The sequence below is a fragment of the Bos mutus genome, chromosome 7, assembly GCF_027580195.1.
Source record: "Bos mutus isolate GX-2022 chromosome 7, NWIPB_WYAK_1.1, whole genome shotgun sequence".
NCBI lineage: Eukaryota > Metazoa > Chordata > Mammalia > Artiodactyla > Bovidae > Bos > Bos mutus.
Genome location: NC_091623.1, coordinates 39,658,527 through 39,683,109, shown reverse-complemented (window position 1 = coordinate 39,683,109; position 24,583 = coordinate 39,658,527). Strand labels below are relative to the sequence as shown.

The following is a 24,583-nucleotide window of genomic DNA, read 5'->3' as shown; positions in this document are numbered from 1 at the left end:
TGTTTGAAACAGTGGTATTAAAACTTTTTACTTAGTCTCCCCAAAATTTAAGCATTCCTTTGTACATCTTGACATTGACATCTAAAGACTTTTAGCATAAAACCTAAGTAATATTATTTAACCTATTATACCAGTTTGCAGTAAAAATATCTTCAGGAATTTAAATATAAAAAAAAAACTGATGTAGATTGAGTTAAAGTTGTTTGTGGTAGCTATTGATCAAGAACAAACTTACATACAAATTTTATATATAATTACTTAAACATAAAGTAAACTTTCATTAGAAATGCATCTCTTAATGACATGGAGGCTTTTTTTACCTTCCTGATTGAGTGAATTTATTTATAGAGTGAGACGTAAGTCAGCATGAATTTTATTTCTGCTTTTCATCTTTAAGAATGAAGGTTGAGAAACCTTATTCAGATAAATCAATTGGTAGGGATGGAAGGAGTTTATCATAGCATTGTCACTGAATTCTTCTAAGGTATTTGCCAAAATCCCCAAAACTTGTTGAGAGCCTCCTTCAGTTTTTTTTTTTGAAAATGGAAAATTGGAAGTCCTCCACAAAGGTTTGTTATTCAGTCATTATAGTTTAGTTTGACCCCAGTATTTCAGATTGCCCCTCTGAATGGGAAAGTAGTATGCTTTTATTTATAAAGTGGAAAAAAAGGTGAGTATAAAAAAGGAATGTAGAGTAGGAGAGCCAGCATGATACTGTGATTGGAGGTGCATTGTTAGGCAGATTCCTTTGAAGAAAGATTACATAAGAAAGTTAATGGAAATTTGGTCTTTTAAGACTCTCCATACCCATAAGCCCTGAGGAAAATCCTCACATATTTACAGAGCACTTCATATACACTGGGGTGTAGGCCTTAGAAAGGTGGTAGATGAGATAAACGCAGAGACTTTTGAGTTAGAGTGACTCTTTTAGGCAGTGTGACCTTGGATAGTTGACTTAACCTCTTTAAGTTGTAGGTCCTCATCTACAAAATGGGAAAAACAAAGTTTTGCACTTAGAAACTTAGAAAAATACCTGGTATCATCATAAGCTCTCAGTAAATGGCTGTATTCAAAGATGCCTTCAGATGATCAGCCAGCCAAATGATAATCATCTAACATCATGAATTAATGGTAATCACTAATCTGGAATTACTAGTCATTTAAAGTCCATAATAAATGATTTAGTATAAGTCTCCATTCTTTAAAAGCTAAATTATTTTATTCTTTAGAAACTAGATTCTGTGCTGACAAAGGATTGTGCTGCTTTAAGGCTGTTTAGGCCATCTAGTTGCGTTTCTGACACTTGGGCTAACATTTGAATATATATTGTACTAAGGTGTAGACAGATTTTTATGGATTTTCGTAGCAGTGGCTGTAAAGTGGTCTTTCTTGCACTTGTTGCTTATAAGTGACCCCAGATCATCTTAAATATATGTAAGTGCCAAGACAATAAATTATTTTTACATATATTGAAATTTACAGATGAGTACTTACAGAGTTTACCTTGAGAAGTAGATAGGGAATTGAAGGACATTCATGACTGCAGCTGTAGTTACTCATGAGAAAGAAGAGACAAGTAACAGGCTCTTACTTTCCATTTCCCTATTTCTTTATGGGAAAGTTTTAATATAAAGAGAGCTCATCTGTGCTACACATAAACAAAAAGAAGGGATTCTATTTATAGGAAGATCCATTTGGGGAGGTTATTCAGGTTAACTATGCTTTAATACACGTTTGTGTCACTGGGTTCATTATTCCTTTCTGATGACTGCAATTTGTAGTGCTAATAAATACCTGAAATTTTAATATGTGTAAAAACCACTGTAACAAGGGATTAGAATGAAAAGGGAGTGTTTAGTAACAAAGATCGTTCTACAGAATATAGAAAAAGCACGCACAAGGAGCAGCCACCACCCGGGACCACCTAAGGGAGAGCTGGCACTTTGCTCCGTGGCTGGGATCCACACCTTGGTGGAGATGGCACAGCTGTGGCTCAGTGAATAGCAGAGAAGTCACTGCGGTCCTCGGCTGGCAGAACTTGGGGAAGATCAGCCCTGGAGGGTGATGTCTGACTGGAACGCTGTGTCTGCGGTGGGGGCTGGGGGAAGCCTGATGGCCGCGTGCCCTGCAAGAGCTGGGTGCTGGAGAAGCTGTGTGCACTGTGGGAGTCTGCTGCTGGAGAAGGCCGTTTGTGCCCCAGAAGCTGGTGGGCTTCTCACGAGGACCAGGAGCAAAGTGCTTCCCCTGCTGCTCCATCTCTTCAGCAGTCTCTGTGAATGAAGCTTGACATCATGGTAGCTGTCAGGAGGGAGAATACTTAAATGGCCCAAATCCATTTTCACAGAGCTTATAAAAGAAGTGAATTTAGATCTGAGAAATGATCATTGGTCTTTGGAGCAGTCCATATATCTTTGACTGCTTGGATTCTGTATACCCCTTTCAACAAACATTTGGACTCCCATCCAGTACACAACAGTTATGTTTCTGTCTAACAAGATACAACAGAAGTTTTCAGTGTTTCCCCCGATGAGCAGATGAAGAGCCCCAAGAGTCATTGCATTCATTGCTGGCTATGTTAATGACTCCACAGGTTAAGTCAGTCATACTAAATGTTCTTTTACATAAAGATTAAATTGTAAAGCTGACTGCTGTATAAAATAAAAATGGGAAAGATGGAAAAATGGTTAGATGCAGATAAACATAAACATACACCAAGCAGATGGAGTGCCTGCAGAGCCGCTGGTCCTTGTTTTTGTGTTTGGTAACAGGCTGTAATTGACAGCTGCAGTGTCCTTTTCCCTTATTCTCCCTGTCTTCAGCAAGGGATCTGCCTGGTTAGGATTCTTTACTTGGTGGTGAGACCCACGCCTACGGCTCTCAGGAGTCTCATGTCCTCAGTCATCTTGCCTTTTCTGGCTGCTGTGGTCTTCTGGTAACTTTACTGTTGGGGATAGAAGTACTAAGAGATGTGGGCCCTGTATGCAGTTATCCCTCTACAGGATGTTCAAGTAGAGGAAAGAGGCTTGTGGATGGTCAGCCGCTCCTGCTGGTAAAGGAGACTCAAGAGTGAAATGGGGATTCAAAACAGTTACATCTGAATTCAACCACATATCCTCATTCTGAGTTTTAGAATCCTGTTTCTTAACCAGTTAGTGGTATACTTTTTGAGAAACTTGACAAGACTTAGAATTAATTTAAAATGTATGCTTGATTTTTAGAAATGAGAGATTTTTTTCCAGGGCTGTCATGGGCACACTCTGGTTCTCATACTGTGCTTCCCTTTGAAAGTTAGTGGGCTCGGGTTTGTGCTTTTCTCCTTGTCAGCCTGCAGACACACTGGGAAGGGTCCATCATACGTCACGGCTTTTATAATCACCGTTATGCCGTAAGGTCAGGTGGGCAGACAGCTGGTTCCCCACACGCGCTGGGTTGGCGTGTGGTCGCATTCCACCACAGATAGTTCAGTTCTGATGCCGCTGCAGCCTGTGCCTTGAGAGCATCCCACTCCAGTTGGTAAGGCTTTCAGCACTGAGCTCAAGCAGAGAGGTCCCGCCACACCAGTCCCATTCCTCCTTCATGGGATCGCGCCTGATACCAGTTCTGTGTCAGTCTGGGCTCAGTCACAAGAAAGAAAACAGTAATTTGAGTAGGATAAGAATTACGAACTACAGTTAGGCTGCATGTGTGTGCACTTGTTTCTGATGCTGTGTGACCCCATGGACTGCAGCCCACCAGGCTCCTCCGTCCATGGGATTTCCCAGGCAAGAATAATGGAGTGGAGTGCCCTTCCCTTCTCCAGGGGATCTTCCTGACCCAGGGATCGAACCCGCTTCTCCATTGGCTGGCAGCTTGTTGACCACTGTGCCACATGGGAGGCCCGAGTACAGTGAATTCTGAGGAATACAGGAATAGCAGATTTGAGGGATAGCCTCAGGGCTGAGACGAAGCACTCTACCACTCTGCCCGCAGGGTTAAGATCCAGACGGCGTTGAAAAGGACACAGCTGTGGTTCTTAGACAAGTGTTTGTACGGCTTGGCTGGCAGAACTTGCTGGAAATCTGCCCTCTGGTTTTTGGCAAAAATCTGGCTTTGGAGTGCTGGAGAAGCTGTTCCCAGGGAAGCACTCCTACTATAAAACCACCAAGATGAGTACCGGGGGAGGCTGCAGGCACCTCCCCCTGCAGCTGTGAGGCACTGGGGAGAGTGCGTGTGCTTCTGGAGCCAGGTGCTGGGGAAGCCGCTCACGGGAGGAGCCGGGGCAGAAGCCCTGTGGTGCAGAGGCCAAGGTAGGGGTAGAGACAGGAAATTCTTCTCCCTGCTGGGGGCAAGCCCGCTGGAACTAAGCAGCAGTCCTTTCCCCCAGTCTCTCCAGCACACTCGCTCTACTGCCTGAGCCTAAGACAGAGGAGGAACACTTCAAAGGCCCAGATCTGTTTTCACAGAAAGGAAATGAAAGGTGAATTTGGAGCTGAGAGGCAACAATTGTGTTACCGGCACACTGTTTTTCTTTTTGCAGTGTCTGTTTCAAATCCAGAGTCAAACTTGGGGTTCAGTGCTATTAACTGTGTTTATTAACTTTTACAAAAAACCTTCCTTTGCTTTTTCCTTTTTCAGTCCTGACTGTGGTTTGGCCCTATACTCTGTTGTAAGTCTTCTCAAATTCTTTTTGAAAAGATGGTTGCTGAAGTACCTAGGCTAGGTTATGAGGAGTATACAAAAGACTGTGCTTGCCATCCAAGGCTACACAGTGTTAACCATCAGGCAGAATCCTGTTCCTACCTAGAAAGCCCAGTTTATTTTGTATTGTAACAGGCATATAATGTGAAATTTACCATTCTAACCATTTTTAAGTGTGTAGTTAAGGGGCATTAAGTACATAAACAGTAACCACATCCCTCCTCTTCTCATTCTGTGGCAGCCTTCATCTTCTGTCTGTCCTATGGATTTTACTACTTCAGCTACCTCGTATCAGGGATACAGTGTTTATTCTTCTGTGGTTGACCTGTTTCAGCGAGCATCATGCCTTCAGTGCTCACCCTTGCTTTAGCATGTGTCAGGATTCCCTTATTTTCCAAGGCTCCGTTGTACTCCACTGTTTGTATGTACCCCACTGTTCCAGCTCTATTGGGGTATAATTGACATGTAACATTGTGTACGTTTAGGGTGGATCGTAGGGCTTCCCCAGTGGTGCTAGTGGTAAAGTCCCTGGGTCAGGATGGTCCCTGGAGGAGGGCATGGCAGCCCACTCCAGTATCCTCGCCTGGAGAATCCCATGGACAGAGGAGCCTGGCGGGCTGCAGTCCATGGGGCCACACAGAGTCTGACACGACTGAAGTGAGTTGGCACACAAGCATACAAGGTGTACAGAATGTGGATTTGATACACTTATATATTGTGCAGTGATTATCACAGGCGAGTTGTTAACCTCCGTCAGCTCACATAACTACTGTTTCTGTCTTGTGAGAGCATTTAAGATTTACTCCCTTACCTTATTTCAGGTATATAATGCAATATTGTCACCTATAATCAGTTTGCTACCGTGAATCCCCAGGACTGACTTGTCTTATAACTGGAAGTTTACTGTTTCAGGTCTTAGGTGTAAGTCTTTATTCCGTGTCAGGTTAACTTTCTGTGAGTGGTGTAAGGTGATTGTTGTTCAGTCACTGAGTCGTGTCTTGACTTTTTACAGCCCCATGGACTGTAGTGCACCAGGCTTCCCTGTCTTTTATCATCTCCCACAGCTTGTTCAAACTCATGTCCATTGAGCCAATGATGCCATCCAACCGTCTCATCCTCTGGCGTCCCCTTCTCCTCCCACCTTCAATCTTTCCCAGCATCAGGGTCTTTTCCAGTGAGTCGGCTCTTCACATCAGGGGCCAGAGTACTGGAGCTTCAGTTTCAGCGTTGGTCCTTCCAATGAATATTCAGGGTTGATTTCCCTTAGGATGGACTAGTTTGAGTTCCTTGCAGTACACAGTACTCTCAAGAGTCTTCTCCAGCACCACAGTTCAGAGGCATCAGTTATTCTTAGGGGTTCAGTTTTATGCATGTGATGATCATCTGCGTGTGATTTTCAGTCTTCCCGGTACCATTTATTGAGGAGACTGTCCTTTCCCCCTGAGTATTCCTGGCTCCTTTATCAGGTCTTATGTTTTCCAGGGTTTGTTTCTGGTTCTTGATTCTGTTCCACTGTTAACGTGTGTCTGTATCTATCCCAGCTCCATACTGTTTAATCACTGTAGTTTAATAGTATCAGGAAATGTGATGCCTTCAGCTTTGTTCCTTGCTTTGGCTATTCACGATCAAGGTCTTTTGTGGTTCTATACAAATTTTAATGTGTAAAGTTAGGTTGCCTGAATAATTCCTCTTTTTCTTTCAATGTAGACTTTTTTTGTTATAAACTTCCCTCTTAGATCTGTTTTTGCTTCATCCTATAAGTTTTGGCATACTGAACATGTGAACAAGCCATTGGTTGTTCAGAAGTGTCTTGTTTAATTTCCACATAGTTATGAATTTTCCAATTTCTTCCGATTGTTGGTTTTTTATTTCTTGCCATTTTGGTCAGAAACGATAGCTGGTGTGACTTCAGTCTTATCAAATTTGCCAAGACTTGTTTTGAGCTCAGATCTGACCTGAAGAATGCCCGTGTGCATCCAAGAATGTGTGTTCTGCTGCTGTTGTGTGGAATGTTCTGCATCTGTCTGTTAGGTCTGTTTTACCTAAAGCAGAGTCCAAGTCCAGTGTTTCCTTTTTGTCTTGTCTGAGTAATGTATCTGTTGCTGAAAGTGAGTTACTGAACTCCCCTGATACTCCCTTATTGTTGTCTAATCTCACTTCAGATCTGTTTTTACTTGCTTACTATGCTTAGGTTCTCTGTTATTTGGTACATATTTTTTAAGATTGTTACATCCTCTTGATGAGTTGATTCTTTATATAATAATCATCTTTACCTCTTATTACAGTTTTTGGCTTAAAGTTTCTTTTATCTAATACAAGTATAGCTGCCCCTGCTCTTTGATTTCTCTTGAATAGAGTGTCTTTTTGCATCCCTTCACTTTGAGCCTGTGTGTTTCCTGTAAGCTGAAGTGAGTCTCTTACAGGTAGGATATGGTGAGTTGAGTCGTCTTCTTTTTCTCCTTTTGCCACTGTATGCCTTTTGATTGGAGAACGGTAAGAAGTTACTAATTCTTTCTTACCCATTATTGTCTGGCTGTTTTGTAGTTCCCTTGTTCCTTTCTCCCTCTCCCATTGTTTTCTTTGTGACTTGATTTTCATTATCTTTTGTGTAGATAATGTAGATGTATTATCTACACAAAAATCTAATGTAGATTTTTGCTCTATGATTTCTGTGAGGTTTACATAAGACATCTTAATAGCTTATTTTTGCTGGTAACAACTTCAGTTGCATGCAAAAAGCTCTGCCCTTTTATTCCCCTCTTAGGTTTTTGATGTCCCAGTTTCTCTTTGTATACTGAGTATTCTTTAGCAAGTTATTGTAGTGTACTTATTTTTAATACTCTTATCCTCTAACCTTAATACTCAGTAAAATGGTTAATATACTGCCATATTATAGTATCAGAGTGTTCTGAATTTGACCATATACTTACCTTTACTAACCAGCTTGCTCATTCATTCATCAGTAGATATTTGGTTTATTTCTACCTTTTAGGTCTTCTGAGTATAGGTCCTGTCTGCAGTTGTAATTTAATTGTAATCAAAAGGGCTAATCAAGCCACAAAAGGATGAGGCTGACTCCTGCTAGATGGTCGTATGATCTGCTGGTCTTCCTGTCTTTCTTAAAATAGTGACTTTTTCCAGACATTTGAGTTCCTAAATAAAGTTCACAGCCCAGGTAACTGGGAGTTCAGGCATATCTCAGTGAGGTTACAGATTTAGGCCAAGAGCACCACAGTGAAGTGAGTCACACGAACGTCGGGTCTCTGAGTGCGTATAAAGCTATGTTTATGGTGTACCGTATTACGTGTATGGTAGCAGCATGTCTAAAGAAGTGTACGCACCTGAGTGTGAGAGTACTTCAATGCTAGGAGCACTGACCGCTCTCTTAGCCTTCAGTGAGTCACAGTAACAGCAGAGTTCACTGATCCCAGATCATCAGAACAAAGATGATGATAATAGGAAGTTTGAAATATGAGAATTACTAAAATGCGACACAGAGACATGAAATGAGAAATGCTGTTGGAAAAAGGGGCACTGATAGGTTTGTTTGAGGCAGGGCTGCCAGAAATCTTTGGTTCGTAAAAAATGCCGTGTTTGCCAAGTATGGTAAAATGAGCTGTGCCAGTACTAGTGAACTGGTAACGTGGGTGCACGGACTCTATGCCAGGAGTCGATGCTGGCATTCAGGGGCACAGTATTGGCTTCCCTGCCTTGAACATCATGTAACCTTGGCCATATTTTACTTTCACGAGTTGAACCTGTCCAAAATATTACTTTCTTTCATGTGATTGATCTCACGCAGAAACTCACAAGTTAGAAGAGAACCACTGTTTTGAAAATATAAGTACGATAGTCAAGTAAATTATTGAGTTATTGAGACAAAATAGATTTTTGTTGTACTTGTGAGAAATAGGTTTGTTTGTTTTTTTCCCTGTGTTTATGATATTTTTGGTTCAGTGCAGAATCAAAGCAAAAGAAACCAACAGGAAGAGGGGTAATGTTGATGTGATTTTAGATGACACGTTTAAACATGGCTCTCATTGCTGCTTAAAAAGCGTATCTAACAAAGTGTTATGACTTTCCATTTTCAGACTGCCCTGGCACACTTAGAGTCTCTTGCAGTGGATGTTGAAGTGGCCAATCCACCAGCCAGTAAGGAGAGCATTGATGGTCTTCCAGAGACCCTTGTTCTTGAGGATCACACTGGTAAGTGCAAAGTTTATCTCTCATAAACGTGTCAGACGACACATTGCATATTCAAGTATGTTACCAGTGCACGTAGAAGATAAAAATACGGTCAGACATTTTCATTAGATTTTCTGTGAAACTTAGAAATTTATTGAGTGATAGGTTGGGACAAATGTTCTCCAGTCAACTTTTCTACAAAAGCAGTTTTTATTAAATTCCAAATTGTCATGCATTAAGCAGAAATACATTTGCCAATTAATTGATCAAATTCTGGTTCTTTCATCTTCTGTAGTTATCATTTATGAGTTAATGTGTTGGATTTCAGTTTTGTTAAAATTGAACCTTGTGGGATTGATAAGTCACATTCTTTGATTTCAGCTATTGGTCAGGAGCAATGCTGTCCGATCTGCTGCAGTGAGTATATTAAGGATGACATAGCAACAGAGTTACCCTGTCACCATTTCTTTCACAAACCTTGTGTCTCAATTTGGCTACAAAAGGTGAGTTGCAGGTTTACTTTTTTAGAATTAATATTTTAATGGCTTCTTCTACAAGTTAATGATGATAGTAGTGTTTTTTAAGCCTGTTATACTTAGCTACATACTCAAAATATATTTTAATTTAGTGTTTAAAATTGGTTACCCTTTAATGATTACAGATTAATGGTAATATGAAGCTATTTTACCTTACTAAAGTGTGAGTCTCTCGGTCGTATTCATCTCTCTGTAACCTCATGGACTGTAGCCTGCCAGGCTCCTCTATCCATAGGATTTCCCAGGCAAGAATACTGGAGTGGGTTGCCATTTCCTTCTCCAGGGGATCTTCCTGACCCAGGGATTGAACCTGGTTCTCCTGCACTGCAGGCAGATTCTTTACTATCTGAGCCATCAAGGAATCCCTTTAACTTACTAACATTTTCTAAAAAAGCAATGTAAGAAAATGATGTTAGGATAAAACTAGTTAGATCTTTGATTGTATCTCTGAAATCTGTTGTTTTCAAAAATATCTTAAGCCAGGAAGTCTTTGGGACTACTCAGAGTACTGTAACATTGTACAGATATTCTGCTAACATGAGATGGTATCTCTAAAAATGAGGATAAACAAGGTCTTACTGTGCAGCACAGGCAGCTGTAGTCAATATCCCGTGATAAACCCTAACGGAAAGGAATATGAGAAAGAACACACAGATAGCTGAGTCACTTCGCCATATAGTAGAAATTAACACAACATTCTGAATCAACTGCATTTCAATAAAATATTTAAAAGGTAAAGTAAAAATGGTTTGATAAATATTTAATAACCTACCAAGTACCTCTGATGCAATTTTTATATACTGTTTTTTAATGTTTACCCAATAATTTTTAAGTATATTTGAATTACTTTAAAAAGTATTCTTTAAATCTCAGTGAACTCTATTCTTGCATAAGGGATATTTACATGCAGTTCAGTAGAAGCTCCCAGATCGCTCTCTCAGCTTGATTTCTTACAGATACGGCTCTCTGTCTCCTCCATGACCGTTTCCTTTGATCTCTTCTCTCTCACTTCCACCCTCTCCGTCCTCCCTTTTCTTTCCTTTCTCTTGTTTTGTTCTTGCTCCCCTTCTACTGCCACTTCATCTCTGTCAAAATTCTAGTTAATATCTGTCAGATCCAGTGCAGAAGTGTTCATTATGCCTTTATAATATCTAAAGTTTCTGTCTAGGCTTTCAAGGCCTTCTGGGATCTAGTCCGTCCTTCAGATTTACTCCTCTGTACCTTTACTCATGCCTAGCCTGGTGTGATCATCCCCTCACTGTAAAAATAGAGGTTCTAGGGAGGTCCAGCTTACATTCCGCCTTTTCTGTTCTTGGCACCCTCTTTCTTTAAACGCCCACAATAGTATCAGAGCCTCAAGAAGGGTCTCGTGTTGTCTGTGCCTGCCGTGTGTCACTCCTGGGTGGGACATGTGCGTTTCCCCACTTCATCCTGGTAACAACTCTGGGGCATCTTGGTGTCCTTACTCTCGTTTCCTGGTAGTTGTCACTCACCAAGGTTCCACAGCTGCAGTGTGCTTGGCTGAGACTGGACTCCTATTTGACTCTCAGATGTTGCTCTTTGGCTCCATCTCTATGGCAAGTGCACAGTACCTGTTTGCTGAATTAAGTTCTTGAATTGTAAATATTGCTTATGTTGTACAGTCTTGAATTGTCAATTATTTTTGCCTTAACCCAAGGTCGTAGTTTCTTCAGTCTCTTTCCTGTCAGGAAGCAGCATAGTGTGAAGCCTTTCCTCTGGGGAGAAGGTTCCCAAGATACATATCTTTGTCACCTTCAACAGCATGATTTCTTCAACCTGTTTTCTATCGGGGAGATCTCTGGGGAAAAGACGATTTGTGAGGGGATTATCTATTGCCAGATGGCAATCTCTGTGATCTCCCATGGGTCCTAAAATCATGCACTCCCAGTCTAACTGCTTTCCCTGTTCCACCTTCCCTCATTGATTTGTTTTATTATTCACAAGGCACCTAACTCTTCTTAACTTTCTGAAAAGGAAGTATATGGCTTTATAAAGAAGGGCTGCAGTCCATCTGCTTTGACGTATCTGTACTGCACTAGAGTGAGGTTTTACTATATATGTGGAAGATCCTAGGGGGGTGATTTGATGTAATAAATGCATGAATTAAGTAGGTCTCTGGTTTCTCTTAATACATACATCATAGATTCATAATAATTCACTTCAGAGGAGGACGTGCCCTGCGACTCCTAGCTCGCCCTTGTAGCGCCAGTGCTCAGTGGAGAGTACGGTAGATGCTCAGTGATACTCACTAAAGGAAAGATGAGTGACCTATAACATACAGAGCTGATGAGGAGACATTGTTCCCTCAAAGAAATCAAGAGTCTGATTGGGATGAGAGGAGATCGCCTCAGAATTCTGCTTCTCTGATTTGTGGGTTGACGTTCATTTGTTGTTACAGTATTTGACTTTTTTAGGATAATGCTACTGTTCTGATACTTCATAGCAATTCAGACCTTTCCGTTTGTTGGCTGCGAACTTGCTCTTCTCTCCCTCCGTTTTTCTCCCTCCAGTCCGGGACCTGCCCCGTGTGCCGCCGTCACTTCCCGCCCGCTGTGATGGAAACGCCCGCAGCTGCTTCCGCTGAGCCTGATCGTGACGCGCCCCCTGCAGGCGACAGTGCTGCAGAAGCCCCCTAAGCCTTCCCACTCGAGTGAGATCAGTCTATCAAAGTAAATCTGCAGATTCCTTCTAAATCCGATGTGCAAATAATTATATATAAATATATTAAAAATGCTATATATAGTCTATGCCATAGTTTAGAAAGAGAATATTAACCTTTCTAAACTTAAGTTTAGGTTTGCAGAAAGTACTAAACGTTTTCAAGCTGAATGTTGAAGTAGTGCATCCATTTTCTTTAGTTTAACATGTTATTAATTGTAAAGTCAAGCTTATCAATTAATTCTCTCCAGAAGAAATAATCATCTATGTGGCACACGTTGTTGATTTTGTCTGGAGTACTGCCACTAAGTGATTATAATTAAGCTTTCCTATTTGCATCAAATGTGAAGATTGTGATTACAACAGTAGTAAAATTTGGTTTCGTTGGAAATAAAAAGGAATTATAAAGCATGCTTTTTCTTTGGTCCCTTTGCTTCATCAAAACCTCTTGGTTGGTAATACTGAGTGGTTTTGCAAGAAGGTATATATTCTTTCAAATTAAGACTTTTTAGAATGCCAAACAAAACTTCTAGCTAGAGTATCACAAAATGTTTATATCTTAATTGTAGTCTCCTTGAAATGGTTAGGTAGAAAATTATTATATTTGAACTGGTGGATGTGTGTAAAGTAAAGTTAGTAAAGAAAAGTACCGATCTCCTGTGCTCGGTGCTTGGTGCAGTGAGACTACTTAGATGGCCTTACAAGATCCTTCTGTTTGTCTAAAGTTACACTTGAAGGTCCAGAACACTTATGGCACATTTGTGAAATAAATACTGGATAGAGTTAAAGGTGATTTTCACTCTGTAATATTTTGGAAAGTCCGAAAAAAAAAAAAGCATGAAGGGTTTTAAAACACTCATTCTGTTGTATCCCAAAGGAAAATCTGAATCCTTAAAAAAACTAGAAAGTTAATTGTACTATCTTGTATAAAGCATCAAATTGATGGAGTACAGGACAGATTTGACCACACCTTTTTACAACATTTCTAAACCTTCCTGTGTTACAATTTATTATTTTAAAGTATTGCTGGACAGAGATTATTCATATTACATTATCAGCCTTTGTTTCTCTGCACTAATATATTTTGGTAAAACTATTCACCCAGAATTAAAATAGTGTCAAATGAAGCTGTAGATGAAAAAGGAATAGATTGTATGATTCCCTAGTAACTGTGTGAACAGAACTGAACAGGTAACACAGCTCTGGTGTTAATTTCCTTACCATAAAAGGAAAGATGCTGACCTCAAATTTAACCTCTGAAAGAGACCTGTTCACAAGCTTTTACACAAGAGAGGAAATCAGCTTTCCTCACATTTTTTTTTTTTTTAATGGGAAACCTGACCACAGAGTCATCTCTGTAATTATGAAACCAAACTAAGACTGCACAGCTTTCTGTTTAGGTCGTCCCACCCAGTAGGCAAGTATATATCAACATGGACATGATATTTAACTTAGGGATGCTTTAGATACCAAGACCGGAGAATGGTGATGGGTCTTAGAATGCCACATTTGAGCAAGTAAAATAGTAAAGCACATAGTGAGTGTACATCCATCAAAGTAGTACATCGATAATTTAGTTTGGACACTAAAACAGGAATGTTTATATGGCTTCCCAAATGCAAAGTTCGTGTTTTATTTGTGTAATTTCTCTGAGTATTTATATTCCATTTCTTTTCTCCATTCTTAAATGAATTTTCACTGTTGGCACATTTGAGGCTTAAATATAAGGAACACAAAACTTGCATTCTAATTTTTGCATATATTGTAAATGTGTCTGGTATTTACAGCAAAATACTGTGTATCCTTTTATGGGTAAAACAAAACTGAACATTGCATGCATGTAATGTGGTGACTTTGTAATTTAGAGGTTCTTCGGGGTGTCTGTGACTTTCGAAATGCTTACATTCAGCCTTAATGTTGCATTAGGTAGCATGTTTTCCTTCTGATGTATATAGTCACTGTTGTATAAACTAATCTTTGCTTGTTTTCTACTCCGTGATCTTTCCATACCATATTTCATTGATAATCAGTTAGTGTCAGCGGTCAAATCAGATTAAGGTTAATTCTCATGTGTATATTGTGGAAATTTGTGGTTAGTGTGATTTTTGTTGTTGTTGTTTGTTTCCTTTAAGTAATAATGATCAGTTGTGACACTTACTGGTTAAACTGACATTGTTACAGGTTTTCTCTGTAATAAGCCACACGTTATATTTAGGCAGTATAATGGGACCTTGGTTTTCTTCTAGATAGCAGCTGTCAGAAAGAAAATATTTCCTCTTTGCCTATTAAGATTTAGCTATTATCTGCCAGTTGTTAAGAGGTTTTGGTTCCAAATTCAACCAGCAGTGTTGAGAGCTGAACTTAAGATAGCTGTTGTACTTTTTGCTTTCCATCTGTTTCCACCCTTCATTCTTGGCTCCCTACTATCTATAAACATCTGCTGTGAAGGAGAAAAGTTCAATAAGAGTTGGCTTAAAAATTCTGTAAAAAATAAAATTGAGGTTTTAGAATTGTCATTGTAACAAGCTGATATAATCTGAGGCTGACAAGGCAACTAAATTTTGAAAATTTAGAAAATTTTGAAAAAGTAAAGAATATATGATGGTAAATTAGAAGTATTAGTATTAATTAAAATATTGTTTCTCTTATTTCTCTATTATATGTTAAGTGACTTGACCTAATAATTTTATTTTTTTTTAAACGTGTTCTTCTTTCTTGTAATATGAATGCTGATATTTAAAGGTAAATCTATGTGGTTTTCTTTTGTGTTTCTTGTTTATCTCTAAGCTAACTAAGTCTTTAAGATTATTTGTGATCTGGATTTATATATAAGCTGTTAAATATATATGAACTGTTAAAATGGAATGCAAGCTTTTCAAAAGCCCAGGTCTAAATGTAATGATTGGTTTATTGTTCTACAACCCCAGACCATCATTTTTCGTGTAAATCATAAACAATAAACAGGATATACTCAGTGGTCATTTCTAATATTTAATCATGTAGTCATATCACTTCTATAACGTAACCTCCTCGAGGATTTAGTGTTAATAGCAAAGAACACAGGTCTTAACAGGAAGTCTGGAATAGGCTCCTGAGCACGTGATTTTATAGTCCTTCTGCTGTGATCCAAGAAGGAAGAGGCTAAAAGAGAACTCGGCTGTACGGAAGTGGTTGGTGGCCTTGCAGAGGGCGAGCCGCTCCGCGCGCCTGCAAGGGTTGGATTTCAGCATCACAGGAGTGTCGCCCACACGCGCCTACAGGTAGCACGTGTGAAGCTAGGCAGAAAGGTCTTGTTCCTTCTACGTGGCCGCCTCTTCATGTCTCCCCTCAGGCTTCATACTTTTCTCAGATTTTGCATGATACCTATTCTGGACCAGCTGGCATTGACTATTTCAGTCTCTCACGTATAATGCATTGCTTAGAACTAGACACGGTTCTGTGGTCTGACTAAAGCAGGATCCAGAAGCATTATTGCCATCATCAAGGTGATTGACATATGACCATTACAACTAGTATATATTGACATTATTATTATCATTACCATCATTTTTAGGCACATGTATCACATTATTGTCTTTTGCTAAACCTCAAGGTATTGCTGGTAAGCCAGGCTGGTTCCTAATAATTACTTACCCAATTTCCCATTAACCTAATTGAAGGACTACATTCATCCTCACTAAAATTAACTTGTAAAGGTCTGTATGAACTCCTGATTCTTCTCCCAGCCTGTGTCAGTCCCAATTTTGATGAAGCATGCCTTTGGTGTTTAGAGGCTTTCTCCACGTTACTGATAAATACTGAACAAATCAGGATGAAATACAGGCCCTCCTGAGAACACCACCTTAGACAGCCTCTAGATTACCTTGACCCACCAGTCAATGCTTTGGGTACAGTTGTTGAAGCAACTGCTAGTCACTTAGATGCCTACGTTTCCTGAAAGGACACTGGAAGAATAAGAAATATTGTCCTGTTTGGTTGACAAGCACTATGGAAGTAGCCTAATCTTGCTAGTATATTAAATCAGGAAAGCAAATGAAGTCACCTGGAAATGCTTCACTCTTAGTGAAAGCATGCTACCTCCTTTCTAACTGCTCACATGCCATCTGTTAACCTTCTCTAGAAATTTGGTAAGTGACCAGTGTCAACCTAATTTTTTTTAATTTTTGGAATCTATCTTTTTTCTTTCAAAAATTAATGATATTTGAATTAACGTGACCTTAACAAGTCACTTAATCGTTCTGCTTCTGTTTTCTCTATAAAGTAAGGACTCTGAATTAAAGGTTCAGTACTACTGTTTGTGCATGGGTAAAAGTTTGAAAAAAATGTTCTTTGTTCATGTGCAGAGGGAGGGGGAAATACAGTTGCTTTCTATCATTGTTTGATGTTAGCACTGCCTTTTAGGATTGATGAACATTTTAGCTAAAAATCTTAAAGGCATCTTAATCACTTCTTAGGAGCTGAAAGACTTTGACATGGGAACTTTATTAAATCAAAAGAAAGAAAATTAATGTCAGTTTTACTAAAAGGCTACATGCCTAGATCTGGGGTCGCAAAGAGTTGGACATGACTGAGTGGCTGAACTGAACTGAACATGCCTGGATATGGCAGTTTATTCCATTTTGTTTTTAATTTATAACCATATGCAGTTGTTTAGTGAATATTAGAGGGAGGAGGTCTAATGCAGGGAAAAATATACTGCTTTTTAGCCGTTCACTGTCAGAGACATTCAGTAAGCCACAATGATTTCTTTTTCTTTGATTATAAAACAGCAATTCTTCTTCAGATTAATTGGGAAAAGTGCATTTTTACATTCTAAGAATAGTTCCAATTTATGAAGTATTAAATATTAGACATTGTTTTAGGCTCTCTGTTTTAGCTAATCTTCATAATGAGTCTGCAGAGTAGTTTATGTTGTCACAACTTTCACAAATGAAAAAATTGAGTCCTGGTTCCAAAGCAGAAACCCCAGGGTTCTGGGTGGTTCACGCCACCTTTCTGGGTAGGAACAGTGTGATCAGTGTGAGTATTTAACCAGGTTGTTTGAAATGATCTCTGAGTTTTTAAAATGGGGAAGGAGGCCTGTTTAAAATTCTGAAAAATACTTTGTTAGTTTTTTCTTTTGCTAAATTGTTACAGAGAGACATGTTTGCCTTAAGTAATGTGCTGCTGACCAAAATTGTAATGTCCTAGTTAGTGAAGTTTCTTAGTCACGGTTAAAATCTATGAGAACTTCCTCCCTTTGCCTAATTTGGAGGAATCCTTAAGTTATCCTGTGGAGGCTGTCTCTAACCCACAAGGTATGTAGCATCTTCTTGTCTCTTCAACCAGTGAAACCTCACTGGTGCAGATATCTGTGTATAAGTGACAAGCCCTGCTCTTTCCAGGCCTCTGGAGTCCTTGCCTCAGAAGCCGTGGGCATTTATCTGCCCCCACACTTGCAGTCAGTGGGAACAAACATATGACACAGGGTTTCCTTCTGATTTTAGTCCTTAAGTGATATTTTAAATTCTTTCCAGGTATTTAATCTGTGCCCTAGTTTTCCTATTTTATTCCCGTTTTCTTGTTAAAAGACCTCAGATGTTACACCTATTATAAGGGGCCTCCCTACGTACCATCGTGCTGATTGGCCTTTGGCCTCCACAAGTACCTCTTGGTCTGGACCAAGGAGCCTTCATTCCTGGTGTTGCAGTGCCTTTGGTTTGGAGCCACGAAAGAATGTCAGAGTTTTCATTGTAGTTTAAATTCACATTTCAGGCAGATGAAGATAGAAATGGGGAGCTTACAAAATCCACCTTGTCTGGAAAGCAAGCTCTAGCCTAGATTGGATGGTGAATCACAAGTGAACTGTGATTACGGCCCACAGCTACTTAAGTAAATAGCACCTGAAAGGAGATGTTTAAGTTTTTTAGTAAAAATTAGTTGCCTTATAAAAATAATACATTAGACATAGCCTGGCAACGTCCCTGAATCTGTGGAAACAGTTTCATCAAATCCAACAAATGAACTCTGTATCTTGACCTGCTGTCTGTTCAGTAGATGTTTACCAGGTGCCTCCTCTAGCACTACTGTGAGCAAGATCGCCAGCCTCCCTGGCCGCCTCAAGTGTCTCGTACTGAGGAGACTCGACTACGTGTTTTTCCCAAAGCAGCCGAATGCACCATATGGGAAGGGGTTCGTCTTGGCCTGGGGTGTGCCTGGCTCATAGGGCTTCTCCGTGATTATCCAAGTGAGAAACAACCAAAGCAGGGAGAGAGACTAACACGTGCTGAGCCCTGCAAGGTACCCAGCTCCCAGCAGCTCCTTTCATTCCCCAATGACTTGTAGCTCTGTTATTGTGTTTATAAGTTGAAGATCTTTTAGGAGGTTATATGCCCGATGGCCTCCAAAAGGTCATGATGTCTCACAATCCAGGAAGCTGGGAAAAGCATTTCTCCAGAGATAGGGCTGGCTGAAATAGAAGCAAAGCATGACTGTCTCACCTTTCACCATGCTGTGTTGTACTACCTTCTCCTACTGCCTGTGCTCGGGGGCATTTACACATAGGCATCCAGTTTGTTTTTCCCCAGAAAGTGGAACAGAGAGGCAATTCTGAGTCACCGGCTTCCTGCTGGCTGAGTAACCTCGGGTACAAAATACTGTGTAAGTTTTGGTCACGATGCTGCAGGACCAAAAATTGTTAAGATGTAGACTTAAATCTCCAAAGGCATCAAAAGGTTACGTAGCGGCTGAGGGTCACATGGCTGGTGAGGGAGCGAGTCGGGATTCCAGCCCAGTGCTTCTTGGTGCCTTGTTCTGGTGCTTCCTGCACAGGTCAGTGAGTTAACATCAAGGTGAGCATAAAGGAAGTAAATTTCAGCTGATGTAAGGAGGGTATTAAAGTCCCTTAGACTCTGAATAGACTAACCTGCCAGTTCAATAGCCTAACCTAGCATTCGGAGGAAAAAAACTACTCAAGTTGGTAATTATCATTATTAATAATTACAGAGAATAAGCCCAAAGAGGCTAAGGAGAGGAGCCTAAACATATTAAATCGATTTATAGTCTCCTACCTAAAACGGTAGGAAGAGTGAAATCATATTTAGAATCAAACCCCATTCCTACCAGAGATGCTCAGAGGGCTCAAACATACCTTGTGCACCCCACAGAGACAAAGACAGAACTGTCTCTGAGCATTTCCTGAGGAGATGCGGGTCAGCAGTGGACTGCCGCAGGGGCAGGGGCTCTGGGTGCAGCAGACCTGGGTCTGGCATAAGCCCTCTTGGAGGAGATCGCCATTAACCCCACCACAGAGCCGCCAGAACTTCCACAGGACTGGGGAAGCAGACTCCAGGAGGGCACAGACAAAGCCTGGTGTGCAGCAGGACCCAGGACAAAGGAGCAGCAACCCCACAAGAGACTGACCCAGACTTGCCCATGCATGTCCAGGAGCCTCTGGCAGAGACATGGGTGGTGGTGGCCTGCTGCAGGGCTGGGGCACTCAGAGCAGCAGTGTGTGCATGGGACCTTTTGAAGGAGGTTACCGCCATCTTCATTACCTCCACCTTAGTTTGGCCTCAGGTCAGACAGCAGGGAGGGAACACAGACCTGCTCATCAACAGAATATTGGATTAAGATTTACTGAGCATGGCCCAGAACAAGACCCAGTTACCCCCTCAGTCTCTCCTTTCAGGAACCTTCCATAAGCCACTTATCCTTCTCCATCAGAGGGCAGACAGACTGAAAACCACAATCATAGAAAACTAACCAATCTGATCACATGGACCACAGCCTTGTCTAACTCAATGAAACTAGGAGCCACGCCACGTAGGGCCACCCAAGACGGATGGGTCATGGTGGAGAGTCCTGACAAAACGTCCACTGGAGAAGGGGATGGCAAACCACGTCAGTGTTCTTGCCTTGAGAACCCCTCGAACAGTATGAAAAGGCAAAAGGAAAGGATACTGAAAGGGGAACTCCCCAGGTCGGTAGGTGCCCAATATGCTACTGGAGATCAGTGGAGAAATAACTCCAGAAAGAATGAAGGGATGGAGCCAAAGCAAACACAGCACCCAGTTGTGAATGTGACTGGTGATGGAAGCAAGGCCTGATGCTGTAAAGAGCAATATTGCATAGGAACCTGGAATGTCAGGTCCATGAATCAAGGCAAATTGAAAGTGGTAAAACGAGATGCCAAGAGTGAACGTCAACATTCTAGGAATCAGCGAACTAAAATGGACTGGAATGGGTGAATTTAACTCAGATGACCATTATATCTACTACTGTGGGCAGGAATCCCTTAGAAGAAATGGAGTAGCCATCATGGTCAACAAGAGTCCAAAATGCAGTACTTGGATGCAATCTCAAAAATGACAGAATGATCTCTGTTCGTTTCCAAGGCAAACCATTCAGTATCACAGTAATCCAAGTCTATGCCCCGATCAGTAATGCTGAAGAAGCTGAAGTTGAACGGTTCTATGACGACCTACAAGACCTTATAGAAATAACACCCCCCAAAAAATGCCCTTTTCATTATAGGGGATTAGAATGCAAAAGTGGAAAGTCAAGAAACACCTGGAGTAACAGGCAAATTTGGCCTTGGAATACGGAATGAAGCAGGGCAAAGCCTAACAGAGTTTTGCCAAGAGAATGCACTAGTCATAGCAAACATCACTAGATGGTCAATACCAAAATCAGATTGATTATATTCTTGGCAGTCAAAGATGGAGAAACTCTATACAGTCAGCAAAAACAAGACCAGGAGCTGACTGTGGCTCAGATCATGAATTCCTTATTGCCAAATTCAGACTTGAAGTAAGTAGGGAAAACCACTAGACCATTCAGGTATGACCTAAATCAAATCCCTTACAATTACACAGTGAAAGTGGGAAATAGATTTAAGGGACTAGATCTAATAGACAGAGTGCCTGATGAACTATGGACGGAGGTTCATGACATTGTACAGGAGGCAGGGATCAAGACCACCCTCAAGAAAAAGAAATGCAAAAAAGCAAAATGGCTGTCTCAGGAGGCCTTACAAATAGCTATGAAAAGAAGAGAAGCAAAAGGCAAAGGAGAAAAGGAAAGATATACCCATCTGAATGCAGAGTTCCAAAGAATAGCAAGGAGAGATAAGAAAGCCTTCCTCAGTGACCAGTGCAGAGAAATAGAGGAAAACAATAGAATGGGAGAGACTAGAGATCTCTTCAAGAAAATCAGAGATACCAAGGGAACATTTCATGCAAAGATGGGCTCAATAAAGGTCAGAAATGGTATGGACCTAACAGAAGCAGAAGATATTAAGAAGAGGTGGCAAGAATACACAGAAGAACTATACAAAAAATATTTTCATGACCCAGATAATCACAATGGTATGATCACTCACCTAGAGCCAGACATCCTGGAATGCAAAGTCAAGTGGGCCTTAGGAAGCATCACTATGAACAAAGCTAATGGAGGTGATGGAATTCCAGTTGAGCTATTTCAAATCCTGAAAGATGATGCTGTGAAAGTGCTGCACTCAGTATGCCAGCAAATTTGGAAAACTCAGCAGTGGCCACAGGACTGGAAAAGGTCAGTTTTCATTCCAATCCCATAGAAAGGCAATGCCAAAGAATGTTCAAACTACTGCACAATTTCACTCATCTCACACACTAGCAAAGTAATGCTCAAAATTATCCAAGCCAGACTTCAACAGTATGTGAACCATGAACTTCCAGATGTTCAAGCTGGATTTAGAAAAGGCAGAGGAACCAGAGATGAAATTGCCAACATCAGTTGGATCATCAAAAAAGCAAGAGAGTTCTAGAAAACATCTATTTCTGCTTTATTGACTATGCCAAAGCCTTTGACTGTGTAGATCACAATAAACTGTGGAAAATTCTGAAAGAGATGGGCATACCAGACCACCTGACCTGCCTCTTGAGAAATCTGTGTGCAGGTCAGGAAGCAACAGTTAGAACTGAACATGGAACAACAGACTGGTTCCAAATCGGGGAAGGGGTACATCAAGGCTGTATGTTGTCACCCCGTTTATTTAACTTATATGTAGAGTACATCATGAGAAATGCTGGGCTGGATGAAGCACAAGCTGGCATCAAGATTGCCGGTAGAAATATCAATAACCTCAGATATGCAGATGACACCACCCTTATGGTAGAAAGTGAAGAAGAACTAAAGAGCCTCTTGATGAAAGTGAAAGAGGAGAGTGAAAAAGTTGGCTTAAAGCTCAACATTCAGAAAACTAAGATCATGGCATCCAGTCCTGTCACTTTATGGCAAATAGATGGTGAAACAGTGGAAACAATGGCTGACTTTATTTTGGGGGGCTCCAAAATCACTACAGATGGTGACTGCAGCCATGAAATTAAAAGACGCTTGCTCCTTGGAAGATAAGTTATGACCAACCTAGACAGCATATTAAAAAGCAGAGACATTACTTTGTCAACAAAGGTCCGTCTAGTCAAGGGTATGGTTTTCCGGTAGTCATGTATGGATGTGAGAGTTGGTCCATAAAGAAGGCTGAGCACTGAAGAACTGATGCTTTTGAACTGTGGTGTTGGAGAAAACTCTTGAGAGTCCCTTGGACTGCAAGGAGATCCAACCAGTCCATCCTAAAGGAAATAAGTCCTGAATACTCATTGGAAGGGTTGATGCAGAAGCTGAAACTCCAATCCTTTGGCCACCTGATGGGAAGGGCTGACTCATTTGAAAAGACCCTGATGCTGGAAAAGATTGAAGGCAGGAGGAGAAGGGGACGACAGAGGATGAGATGGTTGAATGGCATCACCAACTCAATGGACATGAGTTTGGGTAAACTCTGGGAGGCCTGGCGTGCCACAGTCCATGGGGTCACAAAGAGTCACACACGACTGAGCAACTGAGCTGAACTGAACCTGAGAAAAAGATCTCAGCAGATGCAGACGTTTATGTTACTTTCCAATCCACTGCAGACGGAATCGTGTGTCCACCGATCTCTCGTCATTCCCTGTGGTTCCTGCAGTTACCACTGGCCAGTATCCACCTCTCTGAGTAAGCAAGAGCAGTACTGTGATCAGAGGAAGCCTGCTGTTTGCACACTGATCAAGCCAGGGTGAAAAGCGGGTTGTGATTGAATGGGGCTGCGTGTTAGGCCCCTGCTGTCTCTCACCCTGAGTACATGGTCTCCTCTGTCCTAACTAGTGACTGTCCCAGATAGCCAGCCCTTCGGTTAATGAATACCCACGGCCTCATCGTCTTCAGAAACAGGAGGCTGGGAGAGCACTGCCCAAGTGACTTGGCTGGAGGTGCCTTTCCTATCCATAGACTGCTTCGTACTTGGATCAATGAACAATGAACAATTAAATTACAAATACATTACGTCACCTAAGGAGGAGGCCGTGGCTTGCCCATGATCATACAAGCAGAATGCTGGAGCTAAGACTCGGAGGAGGTTTTCTGACCATGCCCAAGACTCTGCTTCTGCTTTCTTGCCCAGGGTCATCCTCCGATGAGTCAGGGCAGCAGCAAGTGTAGATCAGATATAGGTCATGTTTGCCTCTAAAGCTGCTTTGTGCCCGGGTCCTCAGCTGCCTGCAGGCCAAGTAGGGAAATAATGACAGATAAGCAGATCAAGGTTTTGCTTATGAATTCCTACATTTATTCTTCCACTCTGGGCCCATTTTGAGTTAGGAAAGGCTTGGGGTGAAGCGGTAGAATGAAGTGGCAGAGAAAGGAGCTAGAATGAGACAGGACAGAAAAGCAGCGTCGGTGGATCTAGAACCTGAGGAATTTCTCAGTAGGTGTTTGGTGCTCTTGCAGCACAAACGCTAAACTTCTGAAGAGTTCTAAAATACATGTGATGAGTGTCAGAAGACATTTTCATAACATTTCAAAAGGTAGCTGAGAAATTAAAGGCCATACAGCATGTATGTGGTATGTCTGTCTGCAGTGGACTTGGTAACTACACATTTTACCACGTTGACAAAAGAACGCTCATGTGTATGTTTGTGCCTAACAGTGATCCCTGTTCCTCAGAAAGGGCCGTGTCCCGAGGACAGTTGTTTTGGCTTCGACCTCCCCTACCTGAGGGCCTACTCTCACAGGCCCCCCTGAAACCGCATGCGTCTCCCACCTGCAAGGGTCAGAAATAGGCTTTGCCCGACTTGACCTTGCGTCTGAGCCCCGCGGGCTGGAAGGAGGGGCGCTGAATCCAGGATCCGGGGGACAGGGCAGGAAGGCCCTTCGGCCCTCAGTGTAGGGCCACCAGCCGGGGCCACGTCCTGCCCCCGGCCCACCCAGCCCGCACCCGCCCCCAGCCCTCTGTCTGCTGCGGGGTGGTCCATAGTCCGTGCAGCCCTGTGCAAGCCCCCTTCCCTGCCAGCGTCCAGACCCTGCTGTTGGGATGCTCTGCCTCCGGTCACCGTAAAAGCTGAGCCGCTCTGGTTCAGGAAGACACTCTGCAATTCGTGTCCTAAAGGAGCTCGTCTCTCTTCCCCTGGTTGGACTCCCTCTGCAGAAAATTCTACCTCTCACCTTGGGCCCGTTTTCCC

At 41.6% G+C, this 24,583-nt stretch overlaps 1 protein-coding gene across 1 annotated transcript in view; it reads left to right on the top strand.

The window, feature by feature from the left end:
- The window catches only part of PJA2 (praja ring finger ubiquitin ligase 2), a 72,798-nt gene extending 57,726 nt beyond the window's left edge, over positions 1–15,072 (top strand). The window contains exons 8-10 of the mRNA XM_070373205.1: positions 8,769–8,883; positions 9,244–9,365; positions 11,930–15,072. Of these exons, the coding sequence (XP_070229306.1) occupies positions 8,769–8,883; positions 9,244–9,365; positions 11,930–12,055 (363 nt within the window). The 3' untranslated portion in view covers positions 12,056–15,072. The remainder of the gene's footprint in view (positions 1–8,768; positions 8,884–9,243; positions 9,366–11,929) is intronic.
- The last annotated feature ends 9,511 nt before the right edge of the window (positions 15,073–24,583 follow it).